This window comes from Thamnophis elegans, chromosome 10, assembly GCF_009769535.1.
Source record: "Thamnophis elegans isolate rThaEle1 chromosome 10, rThaEle1.pri, whole genome shotgun sequence".
Taxonomy (NCBI): domain Eukaryota; kingdom Metazoa; phylum Chordata; class Lepidosauria; order Squamata; family Colubridae; genus Thamnophis; species Thamnophis elegans.
The window spans coordinates 41,180,605-41,204,562 of record NC_045550.1 but is presented as its reverse complement, the minus strand read 5'-3'; the positions used below and the strand labels follow the sequence as shown (position 1 = coordinate 41,204,562).

The 23,958-nt window shown below is 35.1% G+C and overlaps 1 protein-coding gene across 1 annotated transcript in view; it reads left to right on the top strand.

Annotated features, from left to right (window-relative positions):
• The window catches only part of SLC9A9 (solute carrier family 9 member A9), a 248,132-nt gene that overhangs the window by 132,162 nt on the left and 92,012 nt on the right, over positions 1-23,958 (top strand). Inside the window, 2 exon segments of the mRNA XM_032225596.1 lie at positions 1,373-1,484; positions 9,022-9,175. Coding sequence (XP_032081487.1) covers positions 1,373-1,484; positions 9,022-9,175 — 266 coding nt within the window.

Here is a 23,958-nt window from a genome sequence, read left to right as displayed (position 1 = left end):
TCCTCTACTGGTGATAGTTAATTCTAAAAAGCAGAAGCTATCTACCAATTCAATATCTTCACTGTTAATTCTAAGGCTAGTTCTTCTGTTGTCATTAGTTGGGTTATGTTTAATTTTAGTCCCACTTTTTTCATTTTGCTCCTTAATTTTATTACTAGAATATGGGAATTCTTTTCGTTTTTGACTATCAGAGAACTGTTAACTGCATGGCACATATTATTGATATTTCTTCCTTATTCTAACACCGTCCCTTCTCCTTTCAATCCATTTTCTCTTAATATATTCAGTGTATGGAATAAATGGCTGAATAAATAAGGGGCAAGTATAAACCCTTGTTTAATTTATTTGCCAACCTAGAACTAGTTTGTTTGACCTTGTTCTGTATGTACTATGCATCCCTGACCTGTATATAAATTTCTCATGAGGAGAATATGTTTATACCATTTTTCTGAGCCTATTCTACAGCTTGATGTTATCAACACAATCAAAACCCTTTTTACAATCAATAAAGCACTTAGTGACTTCCTTTTGATATTCTTTGGCTTTCTTATTTGTCCAACATGCATCATCAAAAAAGCTCATGTTTCTTGGTCTTTTCTAAAGCATTTTGAAAATCTAGCCCCTCTTTTTTCATGTAGGACTTTAATCCACATTGAATAAAGCTTTATTTTATTTGCACTTGAGATTAAGATAACATATAATAGTTTGTATACCCAGTTAAGAATACCCGAGGCTACCTCTTTTTTTCTTCTTTAATGTAGATTGACTTCTTCCAATCTGTTGGCCCTTGTGTCATTTTCATATTTTCTTGCTCAGCTTGGTTAGAATATTTACTGATTCTTATTTTTATTAATATTTGATTTTTTTTCAACTTATTTTTAATAGATTGCTCAAGACAGTCAATATACTGTATCTAATGCTATCTCCTATTCACAACAATCATGTAAAGTGGGTTGGGCTGAGAGAGAATGACTGGTGCAAAATCACGCAACTGGATTTCAGGCCTAAGGCAGGCCTAAAACTCATAGCCACCTGGTTTTTGGACAAGCATCTTAACTACTACATCAGCTGCTCTCTTCTTTTGTTTTGGTATCTAAAAAACTAAAGTGAAGATTTCTCAGACATTTAGGGACAAAGCATGGGCTTGACAAAGATGAAATATGAATTTAGATTTAGGATGTTCAAGAAAGAATTACACATTTAAAAGAGTAAGATGTTCAAAGAAAGAGCAATCAAAATATTGTATTTTTCCTACTCCACTTCCACCTAAACTCATGATTCTGCTTCTGAGTTAAATAATATTGATTAATCTTGGTCTTGTATCATACAATCCTTCCTTATTTTTCTCAGCTTCTAATCCCAAATGATGTAGGTGGCAGTTTTTGTAGCAAGAGCCTTTAACATATATCCAATTTCATTTATTTTGAACCTCGGCCGAAAACAAAAAATTCCAAAGAACTTTCAACATATGATGATGTTCTCAGGTAAGTTTCTACTATGATACTAAAAAAAAAACCAACCTCACTGCTAGCTAATATAAATAATATATTTTAGGCACTGTAGTTTTTAGATTTGTAATTTTTTAAAAAAAACATGAAAATAAACAAATATTATCACTGTATTACTTGTTCCAATGGTGCTTTTTCCAAAAGGTAATTGGACTTTCTTAGTTTTTTTTTTCTTTGAAAATGTTTTGTTTCTCATCCAGGAAGCTTCTTCAGTTATCACTGACTGGTGGAGAATGGAAGAATTTATACTCTTTGCAGTCATCTGGTCAATCATTCACTCTCTGACAGTCATTAAGACCACTTGGGGATTTATCTGCAGCCCAAGAGTCATGTGAATTAGAGTTCAAACAGTGTGGAACCTTCTTGGGACTGCTGAAAGGACTGCATTGTAAACAGGACATAAGTGGGTGGTGCCATATCTGTTCCCTTCTGTTGAAGCCTGTTCAATTTTAACATATGTGGCTTCTGACTCTTCTTTCATATCAGTGGTCCTCTCTGTCCAGAATGTGAACTTTGCTTCTGTCTTCCTTAATGTGTACTATAGAGTCCAGGAAGGCTAAATTATTTCCCTTAAATCATCCTGTGAGAATTTAATGTTGCTGTCCACAAAATCAATGTACTTGGAGGTTTTCATCTCCACAGAAAGATGTTAAGGAAAATAGTCTGGACTTCCTGGACATTAAGGAAGATAGAAGCTTCAATACTGAAGTATACAGAAAATCCACACACAGAGATCAGTATTTGATTCTCACCATCCACTGAATTACACACTTGGAGTAATCAGAACTCTATACCATCAGGCTGAAGATTTGCCTACCAGCAAAGAGGGGGAAAAGAAAGACAAAACAAAAACACATTAAGGAAGCCCTCAGAAAGGTTATCCTAACAGGGCCTTCATCAATTTCACAAAAAGGTCACAGCAGAAGTTCCTTCATAACAGATAAAGAAGAGAACAACAAATGGAACAGCATTGTCACTGCATGCATTGTAGAAATATCTGAAAAGCTCAGGAAGAATTTCAGTCAACACAATATACAGACATACTTTTAAGCTCAAGAATATATTAAGGCAGAAGTTTGTCCACTCCAAGGACAAAAAAAAATGAGCAATATGTTATATGCAGTACAATGCAATGAGACATGTCTAGACCTGTACATTGGGAAACAAAACAACCACTTCAAACACATGGCCCAACACAGAATAAAATCTTCAAGAGAGTATTCAACATCTGAAAGACAAAGTCAGTCCTTTGAAGACAGCAAAGATCACATTCTGGACAGAGAGAATCACTGGTTTGAAAGAGCAGTCAAAGGCGCCATCTATGTTAAAATTGAACAACTCTTTCTTAACAGAGGAGGATGGATACAACACCACCTATCTTCTGTTTATAACACAGTCTTTTGAGCAGTCCCAAGAAAGTTCCACGCTGCTTGCACTCTGATTAGGGAGACTCTGAAGAGATAAATCCCCAAGTGACCTCAATGATTCTCAAAGAGCTAACAACAGACCGTCAGAGAGCTAAATCCATTTTCCACCAGTCAATTAGAACTGAACATATGGAAATTTCACTATGGAAATAGAAGCAAACAACCAACTTCCCTTTCTGGACATCCTAATCTACAAAAAACCCAATGGCTCCCTAGGACACAACATCTACTAGAAAAAAACACATACCAACTGCTACTTAAATGCACAATCCCATCACCATCCTACACAGATCAACTCTGTAGCCAAGACCCTCATCTCCAGAACCAAATGCCTAACCAACAAAGACCACCTAAAAACTGAATTACACACTCTCACAAACGTATTAATCTCCAATGGATTCCAAAGAAAAACAATTACCAACCTAATCCAAAGGGAGACTCCCCCCAAGAACCAACACACAGAACAGGACAATGGCATCACCCTCCTCCCTTACATCAAAGTCACCACAGATAAAATCAGCAAAATTATCCACAAACACAATATCTAGACAGCCTTCAACACTGATGAAAAAATAGCCAACATCTTAAGAAACCCCAAAGACAAAATCCGGCTAGAAAACCAAGCAGTCTAGAAATACCATGCAAAATCTTCCCTGCAACATACATAGGACAAATGAACAGGAGAATAAATACATGCATCGCAGAACACAAGAACGCAGTAAGAAAAAAAGAAAAAACTTCCTCCCTTTTCCAGCACCTTAAAGCTACAGGACATGAAATTAATTTTGAAGGAACCAGGTTAATCTCCAAAATAGAACACTTCAACAAGAGAATAATTTTGGAAACCATCGAAATAGAGAAACACCCCCACAACATGAATAAACGTAACGATACCTTCAACCTACCAGACATCTGGAAACTAGCCCTAGTCAACAAACGAGCCTCACCCACCACCCAGGCCATTACAACACAAAACAACAACGGACACACAGCCATCACCAATCAGCACCAATCTACCAATCATGATACAACCACACAGCCAATCAATCCACTTACTGAAACAAAGCCAGAACTCCACCCACATACACACCAAGATTTATAGAAAGACGGCAGCTCTGACCACGCTTTAAGCCGAAAACACCATATGCATATACATATACATATACATATACACATACACATACACATACACATACACATACACATACACATACACATACACATACACATACACATACACATACACATACATATACATACATATATACATACATACATAGTTCTTTTTCTAACAGAAGTTGAAAGATTATGATTATGTGTATCTAAATAGAAACTTATTGAATTAGAAGCAAAACATTTTCAAAGAAAAAACCAAGAAAGTCCTATTGCCTTTTGGAAAAAGCACCTTTGGGACAAGCATGACCTGTATGATTGAAAATCTTCATAGACACTGCATTCCTTATTTAAAAAAAGAACAAGCCCTGACCATTATACTTTTCTTGTAAGAAATGGTGATATACTGCAGCAACTAAACAGAGCTGTTCTGTGATCAATGGCATTCACTAGGAAGGCTTATTATCATTTCAGAAAGGCTTGCCTCTATCCTCTGATGATGATGTGCAATAATGATTTTAATCACTTTAATTACCCGGGTGAAGCATGCCTATTATAAAAGTTTATGAAATGGACTTAAAAGTGGCAGCTCAGTTGAGGAAATGAAATTCAGATGGTATACCATATGGTTGTTTCATCTCTATTCTCTGGAGAACAGGCTTATTCATTTTGGAGGGTATCTCTCTCATGTTAAAATGATGTCAGATTACCCCTAGCTTTAATGAAATAGTGGCCAGCTGAAGATCTCTTGGGTTATATCATGCTTTTAAATGACGCAAAAATAGGCATGCATCTTTTTTTACTCACTAAATATTATGTAATGTGCATGCCCATTATAATTATATATTAAGCATGTATATTATATGATTGCCTAATATGTATAAATTACCAGCATTAAATGGTTTTTTATTTAAAGTTATATAAAATCTATCTTCATTGTTATTTTTTCTTTTCTTTCTGTAAGCAGTTACAGTCAAATATTACTCTCATTGACTCACATAGAAAATGCAATATAAAACAATCCCTATATAAAAATACAATATATTAGCACAATGATGGTTGGATAGCACTGTAAAAGACCAGTGAAGAAATGCCATTAAAAGAGCATGTTTGGATATGGATTTCAGCATGGAGCAATAATGACACACATTTTTCAGGAATGTCAACTATTGGCAAAAAACTTTCACATTTATTTTTCAAATATTTACATTGCTTTAGCTCATGAGGCTGACCCCACTAGATAATGGCCTATTTATTTTTATTCCAGTTAAGAAAATGAATCATTGAAAAATCACTCCATTACTTCAATGTTTCAGATTTCCCACCTGTTCCTGATTACATATTGTGCTACTAAATTCAATGGACACTTGGAAAAAGAAATTGCATGCAGCCACATTCAGCAAGAGGAAAGTTAGATTGTAGGGTATTCAAATGTTCTTCCTCTTGCCGAGATTTAACAAAAACTACAACTACTGCTTTCAGCTTTTGCTCTCTTCTCATACTCCTATTCTTTGAGCAGTTAGGAACTTTCTTTGCATGAAGTAATATGTGTCTGCCTTGTGACACATGGTTTTATATGGACGTAATTTTCTTTATATGTCAACCTAATAAATTAAATTTAAAAAATATTCAAAATCTCAAGACCATAAATGAGCCTTTGAAAGCAGAACATGTTATCCTCCAGTTGGGGAGCCTCTATCATAGCTCTTTTTTGTGAGAATAAGTGATTTGTGGTTCAATAATGATATTCAGACCACACATTTCAGCAGATTTGGGGAGAAAGATAACTCCAAAAATGCTTACAGCCAAAATCATTTATGTCACTCTTTTGGAAAATAAAGAAAATGAAAACAAGGTGTAGTTAATGTGGAATGCCATGAATTAAATAAGTTTTAAATAATTATTAATAACTAGTGGCAGCTGAATCAAATATGGATGGATGGATGGATGGATGGATGGATGGATGGATGGATGCAGGGGTGGGTTTCAACCGGTTCGCGGTGGTCCCTGCGAACCGGTTGGTCGGCAAAACCGGAAGTAAGTAACTTCCAGGAACGAACGGTGAAGGGCCAACCCGCCCGCCCGCAGTCCTTATCCGGTTTTGACGAGTTCTGCGCTTCCACGCATGCGCAGGACGCATACAGCACCTGCGCGATCCTCCAGGAGCAGCTGGAGCATCGCACAGACGCTAGTACGCATGCGTGCACCACGCACGTGCACAAGGACGCTGCCAGCCCCGTTCCAACCGAACTGGTTGGAACAGGGTGAGAAACCCACCCCTGGATGGATGGATGGATGGATGGATGGATGGATGGACAGATTGGTGGTTGATTTTGAGAAAGATATAATCCATGAACGTTTGTACTACAATAACTGTTTAAAGTACACCAATATTCTTTGTTGTTTGGGTGGTAAAAGACTAAGAGACTCCTTTTTCTGGAAGTTTTAATAAACGTGTATGTTTATAACAGAATAATAGTGTAATAGTGTTCATGGCCCATTGAGGGCATGAAGTTCAAATTCTGCCTTATGGTGGGGATATCCATGTGGTTGCTGTTTGAAAGAGGGAGGGAGGATTTGATCACATCTAGATAGTTGCTGCCAAGCAACTAAATGTTGATTCATTTTCTTTGATTTCCGAAAGAGCTACCGGTACTTAAAATTTGTGTCAAATAACACAATATGTAAGACATACAATAAAACTGCTAGTTCTTAAAGCAGTTAAGACTGACAATTTTGTTCATTATTTATTCATTTCATCAAGGTACACTTTGCACAAAGTATCTGTAATCAATATATAATTAGATAGGGTGTTACTGGTGCTATTGGTCATGGCAGTGTTTATTTCTGAAAGTGGTTTCTAATCTATAATAAAATAATATGATTATATGAAAACAATGAGACAAAATTTAGCCCATTCTGAGAAGCAAGAAAAGCTAAAACATTCATCTGATGCGGAATGGAGTTGTATGAATTCTCATTCTAAAACTTGACTTAATTCTTTTCTCAAACTGTCTTCCTTTAAAAACAAATGTTCACACTAGGGGAATTTAAAATGTTTAGATGTTTAAATGTTAATAAAAGGTTGGTTTTAAGCTATAATATGAAGTTAAAGCTAAACTCCAAAATATACAAAATAAACAAAATAGAAAAAATGATGAAGATGCAGTTTGTTCCATAAATCAGCACTGATCTGTACAATAAATAAGCTAAGTGAAAATCAGCAATATAGCATACTTTACAAAAAGAACTCTCATAGGTACTTAATACATAAAAGAAATAACCATATTTTACACAAGGAACAAGGCTTTTATAATGCCTACATTATTGTTCTCTGGAAAAAAAATGTATGAAACAAATTATAATTTCAATGTAATAGGTTGTCTTCATTAAACTACTAATTCAAACAAGACACTGATATAACTGTATAGATATTTATGACATAAAAAGGAGGGGGGAACTTCCATCATTTTACAGAGGAAGGTAAAGCCTAATTGTTTGTTTCTCTAACCAATAAAATGAGCTGCATCTAGAAATCCTAAAGCGAGCCTTGAATATGCAGAATTGTAAGATGAATGTCCATTCAGAAGATAAAATAAAACCATTACATATGATAAAAGTCAAAAAATTATCAGAATACGTGATGTAATAGTAATTCACATTAAAACTTTCCCATTGAAATATTTAGAAATCATTTTTGTAAACATGCTGTGTAATTTCAGGTGCATTCATTCGGCTTTATATTCACAAGAAAAGCTGTTTGTATCTTTTTTTAATGGCTTAGGATAAGTACATCACAATAAGTTATGATCATGTTGGTGCCTGCAAATCCCTCTCACCAAAAGAGCAGATGGCATCATTTAGGACTTTCAGCCATTTTTCCCCCTGGGACATTTATAACATTTGTTTCATTTTTACTCTTTGACCAGCAGCAAACTAGATGACGTTAATTCATATTTCTGTGACATCCTTCATTTATAATCAAGCCAATATTTTCACGTGTATTTACCAACTCCAGTTAAATTTCCCTGAATTAAGTCTTCATTTCTAACTAATAATTTATTATATTACATGAGGTCAGTTGATTAGATTTACTGCTGAATTTTTCTTTATGTTTATAATAAACCTCATTTTTAATAAAATCAGCAGAGGACTTAAGTGATGGAAGAACTGTGGTCCACTAATGAAATAATTAAATGTGTGCTATGTACTTATTAAGTACTTCAAGTATTTCTATGTTGCCACAATCAAAATTCTAGCTTAAATGCTAGTTTAAATATTCATGGTACAAAATAAAAACACACAAAAATAAAATAATACAATCACATAAAATAAATATGAAGATGGTAATATGAAAGTAAAGGATGGCTTTCTGAAATTACTCAAACATTTCCAAAAAATTAACAAAGATTGAACTAGCCAGATATCCACAGAGGGGATTCTCAAACATCAAGGCTGCCACAGAGCAGCAGTGCATCCTTGCTTAATTCTGACAACCATAGAGGCTTTACAGAACAAAATATCATAAATAAGACCCAGAAATCAATTAGCAACCAAAGCAGGATTTGCAAAACTGGCTTTATATAAGCACCTGTATTTTGTACAACTGCTGTTTCTAAATACTCTTTAAGGGCAGCCCTAATCTACTTGGGGTAGATTGCATAGAACATACTAATGAGCTCCATGCTTTATCTTGGCCTTTCTCTGGATTTTTCATCCAAGCCTTATTGTCTCACCTCTATGTTCCATTCCACATTTGGTGACTAAACCATATCTCTCTTGTGTAATTATTTCCCTTCTTAGGACATAATCTGGAATAGTCTACATTCTAAATAAATAAATAAATACATACATACATACATACATACATACATACATACATACATACATACATACGAAACTTTGAGCTTCACTCAAAGTTCTTGTACAATAATTTTATGCCCTTTGTCTTCCCTTTCTTTTTTTTTCTGAAGGTCTACGTGGTGCAATAGCATTTGCACTAGCTATTCGGGACACAGAATCTCAGCCTAAGCAAATGATGTTTACAACTACTTTACTAATTGTCTTCTTCACAGTCTGGGTGTTAGGCGGTGGCACTACATCAATGCTTGCATGGTTCCAAATCAGGTAAGTGTCATTAGTTTATAATTTCTTCTTATAAAAATTATTTGTTCATCCAATTACTTTTTACCTCTATTCCTTTAGTAATACTCTTTCTTTGTTGGGGAAGGAGTTGTCAGATATAAAGAATAGAAACCATGAATAGCAATAGCACTTAGACTTATATACCTTTTCACAGTGCTTTACAGCCTTCTCTAAGTAGTTTACAGAATCAGCATATTGCTCCCAGCAATCTGGGTCCTCATTTTACCCATCTCAGAAGGATGGAAGACTGAGTCAACCTTGAGCCTGGTGAGATTTGAACTGCCAAACTGCAGCCAGCCGTCAGTCAGCAAAAGTAGCCTGCACTATAACACTACGCCACAGTGTTAATTAAAAAAATAATTAAAATGGATCTCAATGTTAGTGGGTGAAGTTCTGAAATATTTTTAAGCATTTTCCTGTTCTTACTTCTTATTTGAGTAGTTTTTCTGGAGTGTGTATCAAAAGATGTGCTTCTTATAAATTAGCCTACTTCAGCTTGGCACCCCGAGATGTGTTAGGACTAGTATAGTCTCAAAAGTGTAAGCTATTTTCATCCATTCTAGTGGTATTCGTGGTTCATTTGAAGCCTGCAAATTGGGGAAGAGTGCTGTAAGCTAATACATTTGTAGTCCTAATTTTATTCAGCAGTGGTGTCTCCTGCCAACTACTTCAGAGTTGGATGACAAATACTGTTTTTATTGCACATAATTTTCACATTGCTCATTTAATTTTCTTCTTCCTTCACACATACAACTGTAAACCTTTGCTGACAAATCACTATTATTAATTGGTTAATTTATTAACGGTAGATTGAAAATGTGCTATTTTGCATTGGGTTTAAATAGAAGTTGTCTTTTTGAAGACAGACCAGGGGGGGTTGGGGAATAATTATGATATTGTATAATTTATATTTAATGTAAACTGTAATTTAGCTGCATCATTCAGAATGACTTTTATGATCATAAATTATTTCCTTTTATTGTCTAACCAAAACAAATCTAGATTTTTAAAAAGAAAGATTATCTAATTGAGTTACAGTAAAAAGAAAGATTATCTAATTGAGTTACAGTAAAAAGAAAGATTATCTAATTGAATTACAGGTGTGTGCATGTTTGTGTCTGTGTGTCCTTTAAGCAAAGATAATTAGTGCTATTTACCAACATTGCAGTAGTTTGATGCCTAGTAAATTTCAGCAGCAGAAAACCTTGGTTCAATTATTCTGAATTAGAGCTATCCAACATTAAATGCAGAAATCCAGATGTGCACTAGATAGTAGCAAAGAGTAATTTCCAGTGCTTTCATTTGGTCATCATTTAGATTTCAATATTTACTGTGAAAGGAGTATGCAGAACACACTGTGTACATTTGGGGAATCTGTTCCATATGTTTTAATATATTACTAAATATTATACTGAGTAACTCAGGAAATTTTTAACATATGCTTTTTATATGGGACTTTGATTCCATCCTATCTGCTTTTATGCCAATGAGGACTTTCCTTTAAATTCATCTTGAAAATCTCAGCTTTAGTAGCCCCCTGCTATATAGTCTTAAATCAATCTGACAGTAGCAACACAGATAATCCTGCAAGTGTTTAAATCTGGTTCAGACATCGGTGTCTGAAGCCCAATGGTCATATGTATATAGCTGTCACAGACTAGATCTACCTAGGCAGCTGCCTGAAAGAGAAATAATACTTCTATCCAGAATAAGCTGGACAGGAGAAGGGAAACATGTATCATTAACTAGCTTCTGCCTATTATGTTCAAAGAAGAGAACTTTTGTTCAGGTTCTAGAGGATCACATATTCTACAACTCTAATAGGACATAGATCACTGGAAAGAATAATAATATCTGTCTAAAACAAGACAAAAATTTGTAGTACTCTTGTTGTTGTTGTCCCTCTTCCTTTATGATATTTTTGCTACAGAGATTATAATATCTCTTTTCTGCTACATTAGTGTTTCTACCCTGTTTTCCTGAAAATAAAAGCTCCCCAGATAATAAGCCTGAGTGCATGCACTAAAATAAGCCTTCCTCCAAAAATAAACCCTCCCCAAAAATATTGCAACACAGCAGCAGCCATGAGGTGACCACGCTTGCCACCTCCTGCACCTCAAAAATAATAAGACCTCCTGAAAATAACCCCAAGCACTTATTTCGGGGGGTCAAAAGAAAAATAAGACCCTGTCTTATTTTTGGGAAACGCGGTAGATTACAAAATAATTAACAATACTGAATCAGCCTATTAGAAAGTAATACAACATTCAGAACAATGAGAAATATTGCCTATTCCTCAGAGTGTTTCAACATCAGACCACTGCAACATTTCTAAAGGCCTTACTGACCATAGGGACATAGTAAAAAGTTGATTTCTTCCATCATCCCTTTGACAAGCCTCCCCTTCAAAGAGTTCCTGATATCAAGAGTTTTCAAGAATGTAAAAGTAGGCTTTAGAGAGGTAATAGGAATGAGGAATTGACATGACTTTTTGGTCAACTTTAGATCATGGAAAACAAAGGATCCTATGATTCCTGAGAAGCAGTTCCTGAAGCCATAGGCATATTCTATTAAGGAAATTAATTAACCAATTAATCTAGAATTTGACTATATTGATAATCCTTGATTTAGGACCCCAATTGAGCCCAAAATTTATGTTTCTAAGAGAGACATTTGTTAAATGAGTTTTGTCCCATTATATGACCTTTCTTGCCTCATTTGTTAATTGACTCACTACAGGTGTTAAGTTAGTAAGTAGTTAAATGAATCTGGTTTCTCCATTGATTTTGCTTGCTAGAAATTCACAAAAGGTGATCACATGACCCTGGGAACTTCAACTATAAATACAGGTCAATTGCCAAGGGTCCAAATCTTGATCATTGGTGGGAATACCGCAACTGTTATAAGTGTGAAAAACAGTCGTAAGGCACTTTTTTCAGTGTCATTGTAACTTTGTATGGTCACTAAACAAACTGCTGAAAGTCAAGGACTACCTGTAAAATTATCAGAGTTTCAACTCTAGGAGAGTTGGGAAATAATTATGATGACAGCTTATGAAAAGAAAATAAGCAAATCTTTGAAACTCAACCCATTCATGTTTCCTTCTCTTTCTGATATTATTAAACTGTTGCTGCACAAATCTAGCAGTACTACAGTGATGATAAATGGGAATACCAATCATCAACAAATCTCCTGTTTGTGTGGGAGGGAGATGGAGAAAGATAATAACATTGAGATAGTGGAAATTACAATTTCTCTGAGTTTTGTTTATTTCTGATAACAAGAATTTAATCTGGTAGCAAGAATTTAATCAAAAATTTCATATTAGCTTGGAACTTTATTGGGATTTTACATAAACCCCATAGACATACTATCATCATTTTCATCTTGGTTTAGCAGATAGAACAGATTGTAAAAGAGATACGTTCTCTTGACATTCATATTCATATGTTTGAGAAGATATGAGTTGTGTAGTAAAATCTGACATTGTGAGCAGCCTGGGTTTCACATTTGCATAGGAAATATTCCAAATGAAGTTGGCTGCTGAACATAGTGAAGAAAGCTTAGTCATACACTGTAACTGCATAGCTCCTTAATAGGAAAAACACAGAAGAAGCACAGTTTTACCTCCTTGGAGAAGATTTTTTTTAATGTGAAATCCATGCTTATTATCTATATCTGGCAAGGTTAGCAGTAGGAAACTAGTATGTACAGAGCTTCAACAACAGAAATCCTTCTTTAACAATGTGATCCTTCTCTGATCCTTCTCTGATTCAGAATTAGAGACAGGATGAATTCAAAATCCCATTGAGCTAACAGCTAATAGATGGCTATGCAAAGAAAAACAAACTGGTATTGGAGAAACAATGGCTAATAAGGGGGGATGGCTAAAACTGAAGAAAGTCTTCTGCAGCCTGGTGCCTCTCTGATATGTTGGCTTTGAAGTAATCCTTCAGATAGCTAGAGAAAATCTGGAACCTGGAGGAAAACATTTTGGGGATTAACATAAATTGGAGCTATGGAAATTGTGAAATGACATGATTTCAAGACACACACAAACATCACTTTTCATTCTGTCCATAAAGTTGTGTTTATAACTGATTTACATAGAGTGCTAGATTTGTCAAGTGTGCGCACTAGTTTCTAGGATGCGTGCACTGCCTATTTGTGCTGGCTAATGGTTCCCAGTGACCAGGGAGGAGATTGGGAGTTGGATCCAGCTGGTGGTCAGTGCCTCTTTGCCTGGAGAGGTTTCAGAATTCAAGATTTTATGGTCAATCCATTCCATAACATTCCAGAGTTTCATCCTATTTCCAACCTTCTGTTCTTGGGGAAGATTTTTGAGAAATTGGTGAAGCTACAATTACAAAAGCTCTGAGAGATTCAGATTTCTGGACCCATAACAGTTTGGACTGAGGCATGGACATGGGAAGGAAGTAGTATTGGCCAGTATCATTAATAGCTTGTTGTGTGGGATGGATGGTGGGACTATAGAGATCCTTGTTCTTCTGAAAGTCAAGATACCATCAAACACATTATCCTTTAGAATTACCTGAAGATATTGTGGTGATTCTGCAGCCATCTGACTTGATGGATCCAGGTTGTGGTTGAATGGGGAAACTTGGCCCACAGTCCCTCCATTATTGTATGTGGAGATGCAATAATCGCTGAGATTATTCTCTAATCTTGCTTAATTTTTGCATTAATTGAATAGGTAATGTCATATGTCATTTTAAGGTTAGGCATTGTCACTATGTAGATGAAATCAGCTATCCATTCCTACTCAAATTGATAGGACATGGGTGTCAAACTTGCAGTGTCACATGTATTGTGACTTTTTCTCCCTTTTCTAAACTGGGCATGGGCATGGCCAGGGCGTGATGTATCCAACCCATGGGCTGCAAGTTCGGCAGCCCTGGAATAGGACAAATTGAGTGGATATGGTATTGCCCATTGAAACTTATATTGCAACTTAAAAACAATTGTTGGTAATACAATAAAATAGTTAATAGGGACACATCCTGTGCAGAGTTCTAAAACTGAAGGAAGAGGCTTTGCTTAAGGAGACAATTCCTAATTAACATAATGTGCCTGAATACCAAGAGTTGTACTTCTTATATAACATGTTATGAATTCTCTATCAAAAGTAGATGAATAGTGTTATTAAAGGAAGAAAGAAGAAAACAAGTGTAAAAACATTGTGTTCTTAACCACTCCTCCATCAAAAGGGGAGGACGGAATTAGAATTTCCTATATAACTTATTTTTTTAATTATATGCTATCAAATCAGTGTTATTTCTTAGTGATTCTTATTGTTAAAATATCTGTGAACTCCAGATAAATCTAGCTATTTTATAGCATATTTAAGAACTTAAGAACTTAAGAGTTTAAGCAATGAAGAATTTGCTTGAATTATTGCTTTGTAATTCAAAGCAATAATTTCTGATTTTTATTGTTAAAATATCTGTGAACTCCAGATAAATCTAGCTATTTTATAGTATATTTAAGAACTTAAGACATTTAAGAGTTTAGCCAATGAAGAATGTGCTTGAATTATTGCTTTGTAATTCAACTATTTCTTACTTCTGATTCCACATTTGGTTCAAGCTTTGTTTGATTGTTTACAATCATGTCAGACTGTTACAATAAAACAGTAGCTGAAAATAACTGCATTGGAAGTATAATAAAGAAGCTTAGATAAACAGCATGCTGACAAAATCTGGATTGGTGTAAAGAATAAACATAAAATGTCAGCGCACACATACTATGTATGAGAATTGTGTTCCTCGGATATTTTGATTGCTTTTTCTTATCTTCAATGTCAGCCAAGTTCATAGCAATTTGGAAATACAGCTCAAGTGTCCATCATTCTTATCGGATTTACCACAGTTTCATTGGATTCAGCCTATGAGTCTTTTCATTCATAGATAGATAGATAATTATACAAAGATTTAGCACCAACAAAATCTCACAGCATCAGGCAACATGAAACAGAAAAACAGCACATAAGTCTTCTGCAAATAGTTTCAATAAATACATTTATACGTATTTCATAGTGGATTTTCTTAGCAGATGCTCATCTTTTACTATATTGTCACAAAGAAATTTTGCTTTTCAAACTGGAGATTTCTCCTGTAACCTACAACTGTAGCTTTTTCATAATGAACTTTGAAAAACATACATAATGAAGTACCTTATTCACGTTATCCCCCCAACGCCTTATGTGGGAAGGACCTTGGGAGTCAGGATGAAGAGATGCTACGTAGGAAACAGATAAGAGAGGATCAGTGGTGGGTTTCCATTTTTTTTTACTACCAGTTTGCTCATGCATGCGTGGAGCCTACCGCCGCCACTACTGCTGGTTCGCCCGATCTGGGCCAAACTGGGAACAACCCACCTCTGGAGAGGATGTATCCCCCAGATGGACAGTGGATAGAGCAAGAGGCTAAGAAAGCACCTTTCCAAGTTTCTCAGGCTATAAAGAAGATGGCAGGAGAGCTGTACTTTCAACTTGCAAGGTTCTATTAATGTAGCCTTACAATAAGCAGAATTAGCTCATTTAACCATGTTTCCTGTTTAGTCTGCCTAGGAAGAGTAACACCACCCCCAAAAAATCTAATAAAAATTCATACAAGAAATTCTTCTCCTCCAAATTCTAAATATATAAATGTCAATAAAATGTCCTTGGTTTTTAATGATCAACAGTAGAATGTATCTAAATTAAAACATATTTTCTGTTATCATGGTAATAGGGAGCAACATATATTTGTCATAATTTTGTATGACACATTATCTTTACAAATTCATGCCCAAAATCTCAATTAGTTTTGCAGTTAGTATGCAGAATCTACAGCTAATCAATATTTTAAGTTAATGATAAAGGCCTATTATCCATGTAATCAAAAATGAATGTTGGACTGAATTTAAAACTGATTTTTGCTAGCAAGATAGATTTAATTTTCTTTTCTTTGATTGCTTCTCCATGAATAAAGTTATGCTATCAAATGCTGGCAATAAGTCCAATAGAACCAAAGCACATACACATACACTCGTATGTGGTTCCCATCTTCAAAAAAGGGGAAAAAAACAGATCCAGGAAACTACAGACCTATCAGCCTGACCTCAATACCAGGAAAGATTCTGGAAAAGATAATCAAGCAACAAATTAGCAAACACCTAGAAGCAAACAAAGTAATAGCCAAAAGCCAACATGGGTTTGTCAAAAACAGATCATGCCAGACTAATCTTATTGCATACTTTGATAATGTGACAAAATTAGTGGACCAGAGGAATGCCATTGATATAATTTACTTGGACTTCAGTAAGGCATTTGATAAGGTAGACCATAACCTACTACTAGATAAAGTAGAAGAATGTGGGTTAGACAGCATCACCACCAGATGGATTTGTAACTGGCTGACCAACCGCACTCAACGTATAGTCCTCAATGGAACTGCATCTTCATGGAAGGAAGTATGTAGTGGAGTACCCCAAAACTCTGTTTTGGGCCCAGTACTCTTTAACATCTTCATCAATGATTTGGATGAGGGAATAAATAGGGAACTCACCAAATTTGCAGATGACACCAAGCTGGCAGGAATAGCCAACATTCCAGAAGATAGGCTAAAGATACAGAAGGATCTTGACAAACTTGAACATTGGGCATTATCTAATAAAATGAAATTCAATGGTGAAAAGAGTAAGGTTCTATATTTAGGCAACAAAAACAAAATGCACAGGTACAGTATAGGTGGTACCTTGCTCAATAGTAATAACTCTGAGAGGGATCTTGAAGTCCTAGTGGGCAACCATTTAAATATGAGTCAGCAGTGAGCAACAGCTGCCAAAAAAGCCAACAGAATTCTAGGCTACATAAACAGAGGGATAGAATCAAGATCACGTGAAGTGTTAATACCACTTTATAATGCCTTGGTAAGGCCACACTTGGAATACTGCATTCAGTTTTGGTCACCACGATCTAGAAAAGATGTGGAGACTCTAGAAAGAGTGCAGAGAAGAACAACAAAGATGATTAGGGGACTGGAGACTAAAACATATGAAGAACGGTTGCAGGAACTGGGTATGTCTAGTTTAATAGAAAGAAGGACTAGGGGAGACATGATAGCAGTGTTCCACTATCTCAGAGATTGCCACAAAGAATAGCAATAGCAATAGCAATAGCAGTTAGACTTATATACCGCTTCATAGGGCTTTCAGCCCTCTCTAAGCAGTTTACAGAGTCAGCATATTGCCCCCAACAATAATCCAGGTCCTCATTTTACCCACCTCGGAAGGATGGAAGGCTGAGTCAACCCTGAGCCAGTGAGATTTGAACAGCCGAACTGCAGAACTGCAGTCAGCTGAAGCAGCCTGCAGTGCTGCATTTAACCACTGTGCCACCTCGGACAGAGAGTCAAACTATTTTCCAACGCACCTGAGGGTAGAACAAGAAGCAATTGGTGAAAACTAATCAAGGAGAGAAGCAACTTAGAACTGAGGAGAAATTTCCTGACAGAACAATTAATCAGTGGAACAGCTTGCCTCCAGAAGTTGTGAATGCCCCAACACTATTTGTAGCCATTTGTTTCCTGTCTAGGCAGGGGGTTGGACTAGAAGACCTCCAAGGTCCCTTCCAACTCTGCTATTGTATTGTGTATATATATAGAGATCCTGTTGATGTCATCTTAATACAATTTCTGTCGTATAATTGCATAGATTCAGAACTGCGATCTTACCAGTGCTAAGTCATATCAATGTTTAGGGGTTTTTTTAGCATCATCTCTCGGGGTCAGTTTGTTAACCTTGATAACTTTATAATGTGTGGATATCAACTCTCAGAATTCACCTGCCAGTTAATTGTGGTGGAAATCTGAAACTAAACTTCACACGTCTTAAAATTGTCAAGGTGGAAGAACAGTGGTATGGCTCATAAAAGTATTCTCATCTAGTGTTCAGTTACTATGTTCACATTTCAGTGATTAAGCAGTGAGAGATTAAACTGCCAGAACATTGTGCAATGGTAACTATTATATTTTAAGTGCCATTATTTCAGAATATTTCCCATATTTCCCAGACACACTTTCTCCTTTTATTCTTACCCAGTCACATTCAACAAGATTTTCATTCTCCTATTTTTGGGCAGGTATAAACTGCATTTTAGTCTTTCCATATTTGAACGTATGTAGAAACATTTGCGATTGCAAGTGATACTCCCTAGTAATTTCACAGCTGCAGGTTGCTGCTTGAATAATACTACTACCATAGAAACACCATGAATTTGACAATAGGGAAAGATATGACCTCTGCTACTACTTTGGGTAGTAATGTTGAGTGGCACTTTTAAGTCCTTTATATTCCCTTATTATGGTTCTTATATAGCAAAGCATTTTTTATATCTTCTGACTACTACTTCATAGTCATTCCAGTTATTGTAGCCCAGAAAAGTCTGTAGAGAATGTTTTCAGATATAATATTGTCCTCTAACAAAGTCTTCAGATGGAGGGCATATATACATTTCCTCAATCAAAGCTACTATATAATAGGGTTCTTTTTGGGTCCATAGATTCTTTTTGAATGCTGCTAGTTGAAACAGGTTGATCTGACATTACAGAATTCAGTATAATTGAATCACTTTGTGTCCTAAATCAGAAGATACTAAAAAAAAATAACTGCAATGCTTTCAGGAACATCATTCTGGATACATTTATTGGCAGACATGAGTGTTTTCTTTGATGGATCAGATATAGTTAATGTTTTTTAAAGTTATGAGAGACTATAAGTTGGAAAAAGCCACTGAGAATATGTTCAAGAACTTCAAAAGTATCACTATAAAATGTATAATAAATACCTAAAATACCTAAAATACTAATATCTTGCATATTACTCATAACTGCTCCATTTTTAACTGTTAATTGTGCAGTCAATATGGCAACACTGCTTCCACTGAATCAATGCAAGTACTAACTACCATTGCCTATTATATGCAGCATAAAATTTCTCATACGTTGTATATCTCACTATCCAAGTGATTCTGAGAGGTTTAGAAATAATAAATAACACTAAAATACACCAGGCAATATTCGAACTGAAAGCAAATAAAAGGCAGGAAAATATTTTATACTTTCAATACAGATATGAATTATTCTCAAATGCAGTAATATTTAGAGTAAACATTAACTATACATTTTCTTAGCCAACAAGAATTCAGTACTGGGTGTGCAGATAGGCTATACAGCAAAGAGAGTAGCTATATAATGCATTTTCACAGAGGAGTTCATGCTGTGAATTGGCAGGTTTTCACACACATACATATATCCACACCTTGTGAGGTTCCTAGCATAAAGATGATTTTATCCTGTCATACATGGTTTGTTATAAAAAACACATGAACACAATAGCCATGTTGGCAGCATTTGGCTAATATTATCCCTTTAACAGTTTGTGGTACTTAATTTGATAAGAGATTTACCAGGCAGTTCTAAATAGAGACACTGTAAGATGCAACAGGGCAGATATCCCAGCAATTCACTAGTATCTGAGAAATATAAAGGCAACATTCATAAATACATTACTAAGTCATAATGTGGTGTACTTGTTTGCAGTTTAGCATGATTTGTGAATCTAGCCAATTTGGTTCAGTCTTGGTTTATAGCTTAATGAGTTGCATGAATTAAGCAAATTTGAACTAATTAGTTAAACAAACTATATATTACCATCTCCTTCAGTTTTAACATTATGTAGATGTTGATACAACTGAAATAAAATAGAAAATGTGAATAACTCAATAATAAAGGAGAGTATTTGTACCTCAGAGTTGAAATGAGCTGATGATGTTACCTAGTTTGGATAATGAAATGTTTACAAGAAAACAACCAAGCTCAGGGAGCACCTCACTCACAATTCAGATTCAGACTCATCCTCTCTACACCTCTTGCATCATTGAGGAGTCAACTATACTTTCTTTCAAGAATTTCTGTCATATGTGAAGCAACTCCCAGAGGGTTTCTTCTCTTGTTTCTGTTGTTGCATGCAATGGGGCATGCCACTAAGAAAAATGGGGATAAAGATAAATAAGATGCTAGGCAAGCATTCCAGATCCTGGTTTTTCCAGAGAGATCTGAATCTGTTTTTCCAGAAAAGAATTATATATTTGATATCAATAAGATTAAATTAGGAGTATGGAAAACCATACCTCACAATCTACAAACATCATAAGGCACCAGTTCCCTGTGCTTATGAACAGATGACCAGCATAAAAACTGTGTGAAGTAGATTCTCTTTCCCTTTTCCTTATTACCTGAATAATAATATTGGTTTCATTAATCGTGGTCCATATAAAAAAAATTTCTGTCTATTCAGAAAGACCATGTTTGCATAACCCACTTAGCACATAGTCTTGCGGTTTCACTAGGTAGATAATAGATGCCTTTGTAACTGCATATTTAAATGTTAATATTGTACTTTAAATTCATCATATCCCTTTTAATAGAGATTACTTGATATAAGCAGTAACTGAACTGCTTAGAGTAATTCAAGCTTTGAAGCCCATCAGTGTTTTATATTCATTCTGTACTAAGATTGCAGGGATTCAAAGAAGCTTTTTTGCTAAATTGAAAAGCAGTGGAAGAATCTACTGCCATGACATCATATCTACTCATGTTATTATTCCTTTAATGGAATAGTTTCAAACAATCACATTCTCAGTATTTCAGAAAACCCCATTCAGGAGCAGTTATTTTCAAAGTCTGCCCCTAGTCTTGAAGAAAATTCATATGTGTCCTTGCAGCTTATTAACTGTTTTTTATTTATTCAGTATATACATAATATTTATACACACACATAAAGTAGCAACTATATTCTGAACCACTTGTAACTCTCTAATCATCTTGAGGTTTAACATGGCACTCTACAATGAAGGAATATTGGGGCAGGTATCACTGAGACTAGCTTGTTTAAGTCCAGAGAAAGTAGCAATTGATTCATGGTGTCATTTGACCTGTTTGGCTCATGTCACATCTCCTTGTTGATGTTACTCCTAGCCCCTGGTTATCATATCTTGCTTTTAGCCTAACAGCTGGCTACAGTTTGGCATTCCAAGATACTGTATGTGTTATCATAAGTGTTGCATACAAAACTGTGATCTAGTCCATTCTTCTCATTTAAAAGGAAAACAAAGCATCAAGCAACATTATTTAGAATGGGCTAAAATTGATCAATAAGACATTGGTTTCAAAATTCCTGTTAGTGCCCCCAGTTGTTTATCTTGTTGGCACATTTTCATTTTTCATTTGTCATTATGAAGAAATAATGAAGGAATGTCATCTTAAGAAAGAAAAATGCAATTAAATGAGAAGAGATTTTCTTGTAACATTGTTCCACTCTCAATTTCATAATTCCGCTCAGCTATCATTCTTCCATAGAGAAATGAAAAAAATAATTTCCTCAGAGTGACACATACATTGATTTGCTATTGAAAAAGGAAATACTATTCTGGCTCTGTATGGTCATAATTTTCACCAAGTATCACTTACAGCAATGTCATTTTGATTAAGTTCAATGTTTATTTAAAAAGTGTTAACTGAGATTCTTATGTTATGAGCTTTGGCAGCAGAAGTCACAGTAATACACTGATTAATTTTTCATTAAAATAAAATCCTGTTGAAGTAGTTCAAACATCATTCATACAAGTGAATGATGTGCAAGTTATAAGCAAAGAAATTTGGATGGGAATTGAGATTAATAGGAACTACACATGAGGTTCTTTTACATATGCTTATTTGCACTTACATAAATTTGCAGATGAACTTTTCATTTCTTTTCATCTTGCAGATTATTCACTCATTTTCTTTCACCACTACATATCTCTGACACTCCTATAAACAAGTTGAGAAACATGTTCCATTAAACTTTATTTAATTTAGATTTTTATCTAGCAAGATAATATTAAGTTTAGTTAGTATAACTCTCCCTCCCGCTTGCCCACTCTTTTGATGATTCAAAAATCCTGCAGAGATTATAATTAAATGCAATGTGCCTAATAATTAACACATTTGTTCTCCGTATACTTTTAATCAAGACTGGACATGTGAATAGCTTGCTCCAGTTTTTTTAGGAAAACTATGCCAGTCCCGTTTCCCCACCCCCACCCCCCCAATTAATGGTCTGAGCAGAGATATAGTAAAAATAACAAGTGGGTGGGTGACTCGCCTATGTTGTATTTTATGTGTTTTTCACAGTTTGGCCATGCATTTTGTTCTGTAGTGATTGTTCAAAGACAATTTCACTAATTAACTTTGGAATTAGTGCCTGCACAATGTACCCTTGCCATAGCTTTCTTGTTCTCTATTAATGGCAAGCTGTTTTTCCCTTCTGTAAGCTATGTGCATGAATGAAATAATAAATATTAAAACTTTACATTTTTTCTTCAGTTTTCAATTTTCAATTTTCTCTGATGTTGCTGCTCATGATCATATCAATTTTCCATGGTAATGCCCATTTTACCAGTTTCCTTATAGTTACATAGTTACATATTTAGATTATATTCATCTATACTCACTTTGTGCTAAATTGGGCAAAGATATTATATAAAAGAGAAGAAACAGTCAAAACGGTAGAGACATGATTATGTATACTATACAATATAGTAGGCAGTTCAGTAGAACTATAGTAGCTGAGACAGGGAACTGTAAGTAGATTATTTAAAACAATTGTTTCAGAATAAATCTTAAGAGAGTAGCGTTTGGCCTAACCTGCTGGTTTTTTTTATTTTTTACATATATTATGATTAAATGTTGGGTTAATTTGATTATCAAATGGAGATCCCCTGACCTGGAATATTGTTTATTTAATATAGTATTCTTGTTGAATAGGATGGGAATTCATATAGCTATTTGTAGACCTGTTATGTAAAGGGGAGAAGAATTTATTAGGTTTTTTTTCTTCACAGCATCCTGCCAGGGTGGATTCTTTATGTATAATGTTAAATTGAATTGATATTTGGGGCATTTTCCCCCTTTTTCTATACATTTTTTTCTTTGTATTTTGTTGTTCTTAGTATCTTAGTATGAATGTATGTTTTTTTGTTTTGCGTTTTATTTTTGTTAATAAAACAATATATAATAAGTCTTAAGGGTTTCTTTCTATTGTTGACTGAAATCAAATGCTGTTGTTGGAATGACAGAGGACTCAATAGACAAAGAAAAGGATCTTTTTAAAGAAAGTTTCATTGAAATTATAATTCAAATGTCCCATGATCCAGTAGAGGTTGATCATAAATTGGCTGAGATAAAACAACATCAACCAAAATTCTGAAGTACTCTATAATTGAACAGCAAACTGATAACCTGTTTGTGCAGCAGTTTTCAGGCTCCAGACCAGAGGTGGGTTTGTTTGTTTGTTTGTTTGTTTGTTTGTTTGTTTGTTAGACTTATATACCACTTCATAGGGCTTTCAGCCTTCTCTAAGCAGTTTACAGATTTTTAGCAAATTGAGTCAGCAAATTCTTGTTATTATAAAATTCTTGTTATAATAAAATTCTTTTATTCTTGTTACAAGAGCAGAGGTGGGTTCCTACCAGTTTGCACCTATTCGGTAGAACTGGTTCATCAAATCTACCGAACCGGTTCTACCAGTGGACCCGGAAAGCAGGCCACACCTACAGAAGAGGTTCCAAAAAAAATTGAAACCCACCAGTGCTCCATACTAGATATTTTAAAGATCCTATCATGGATCCTTAATGGTACCAATGTGAGAATTTCAGTGCATTG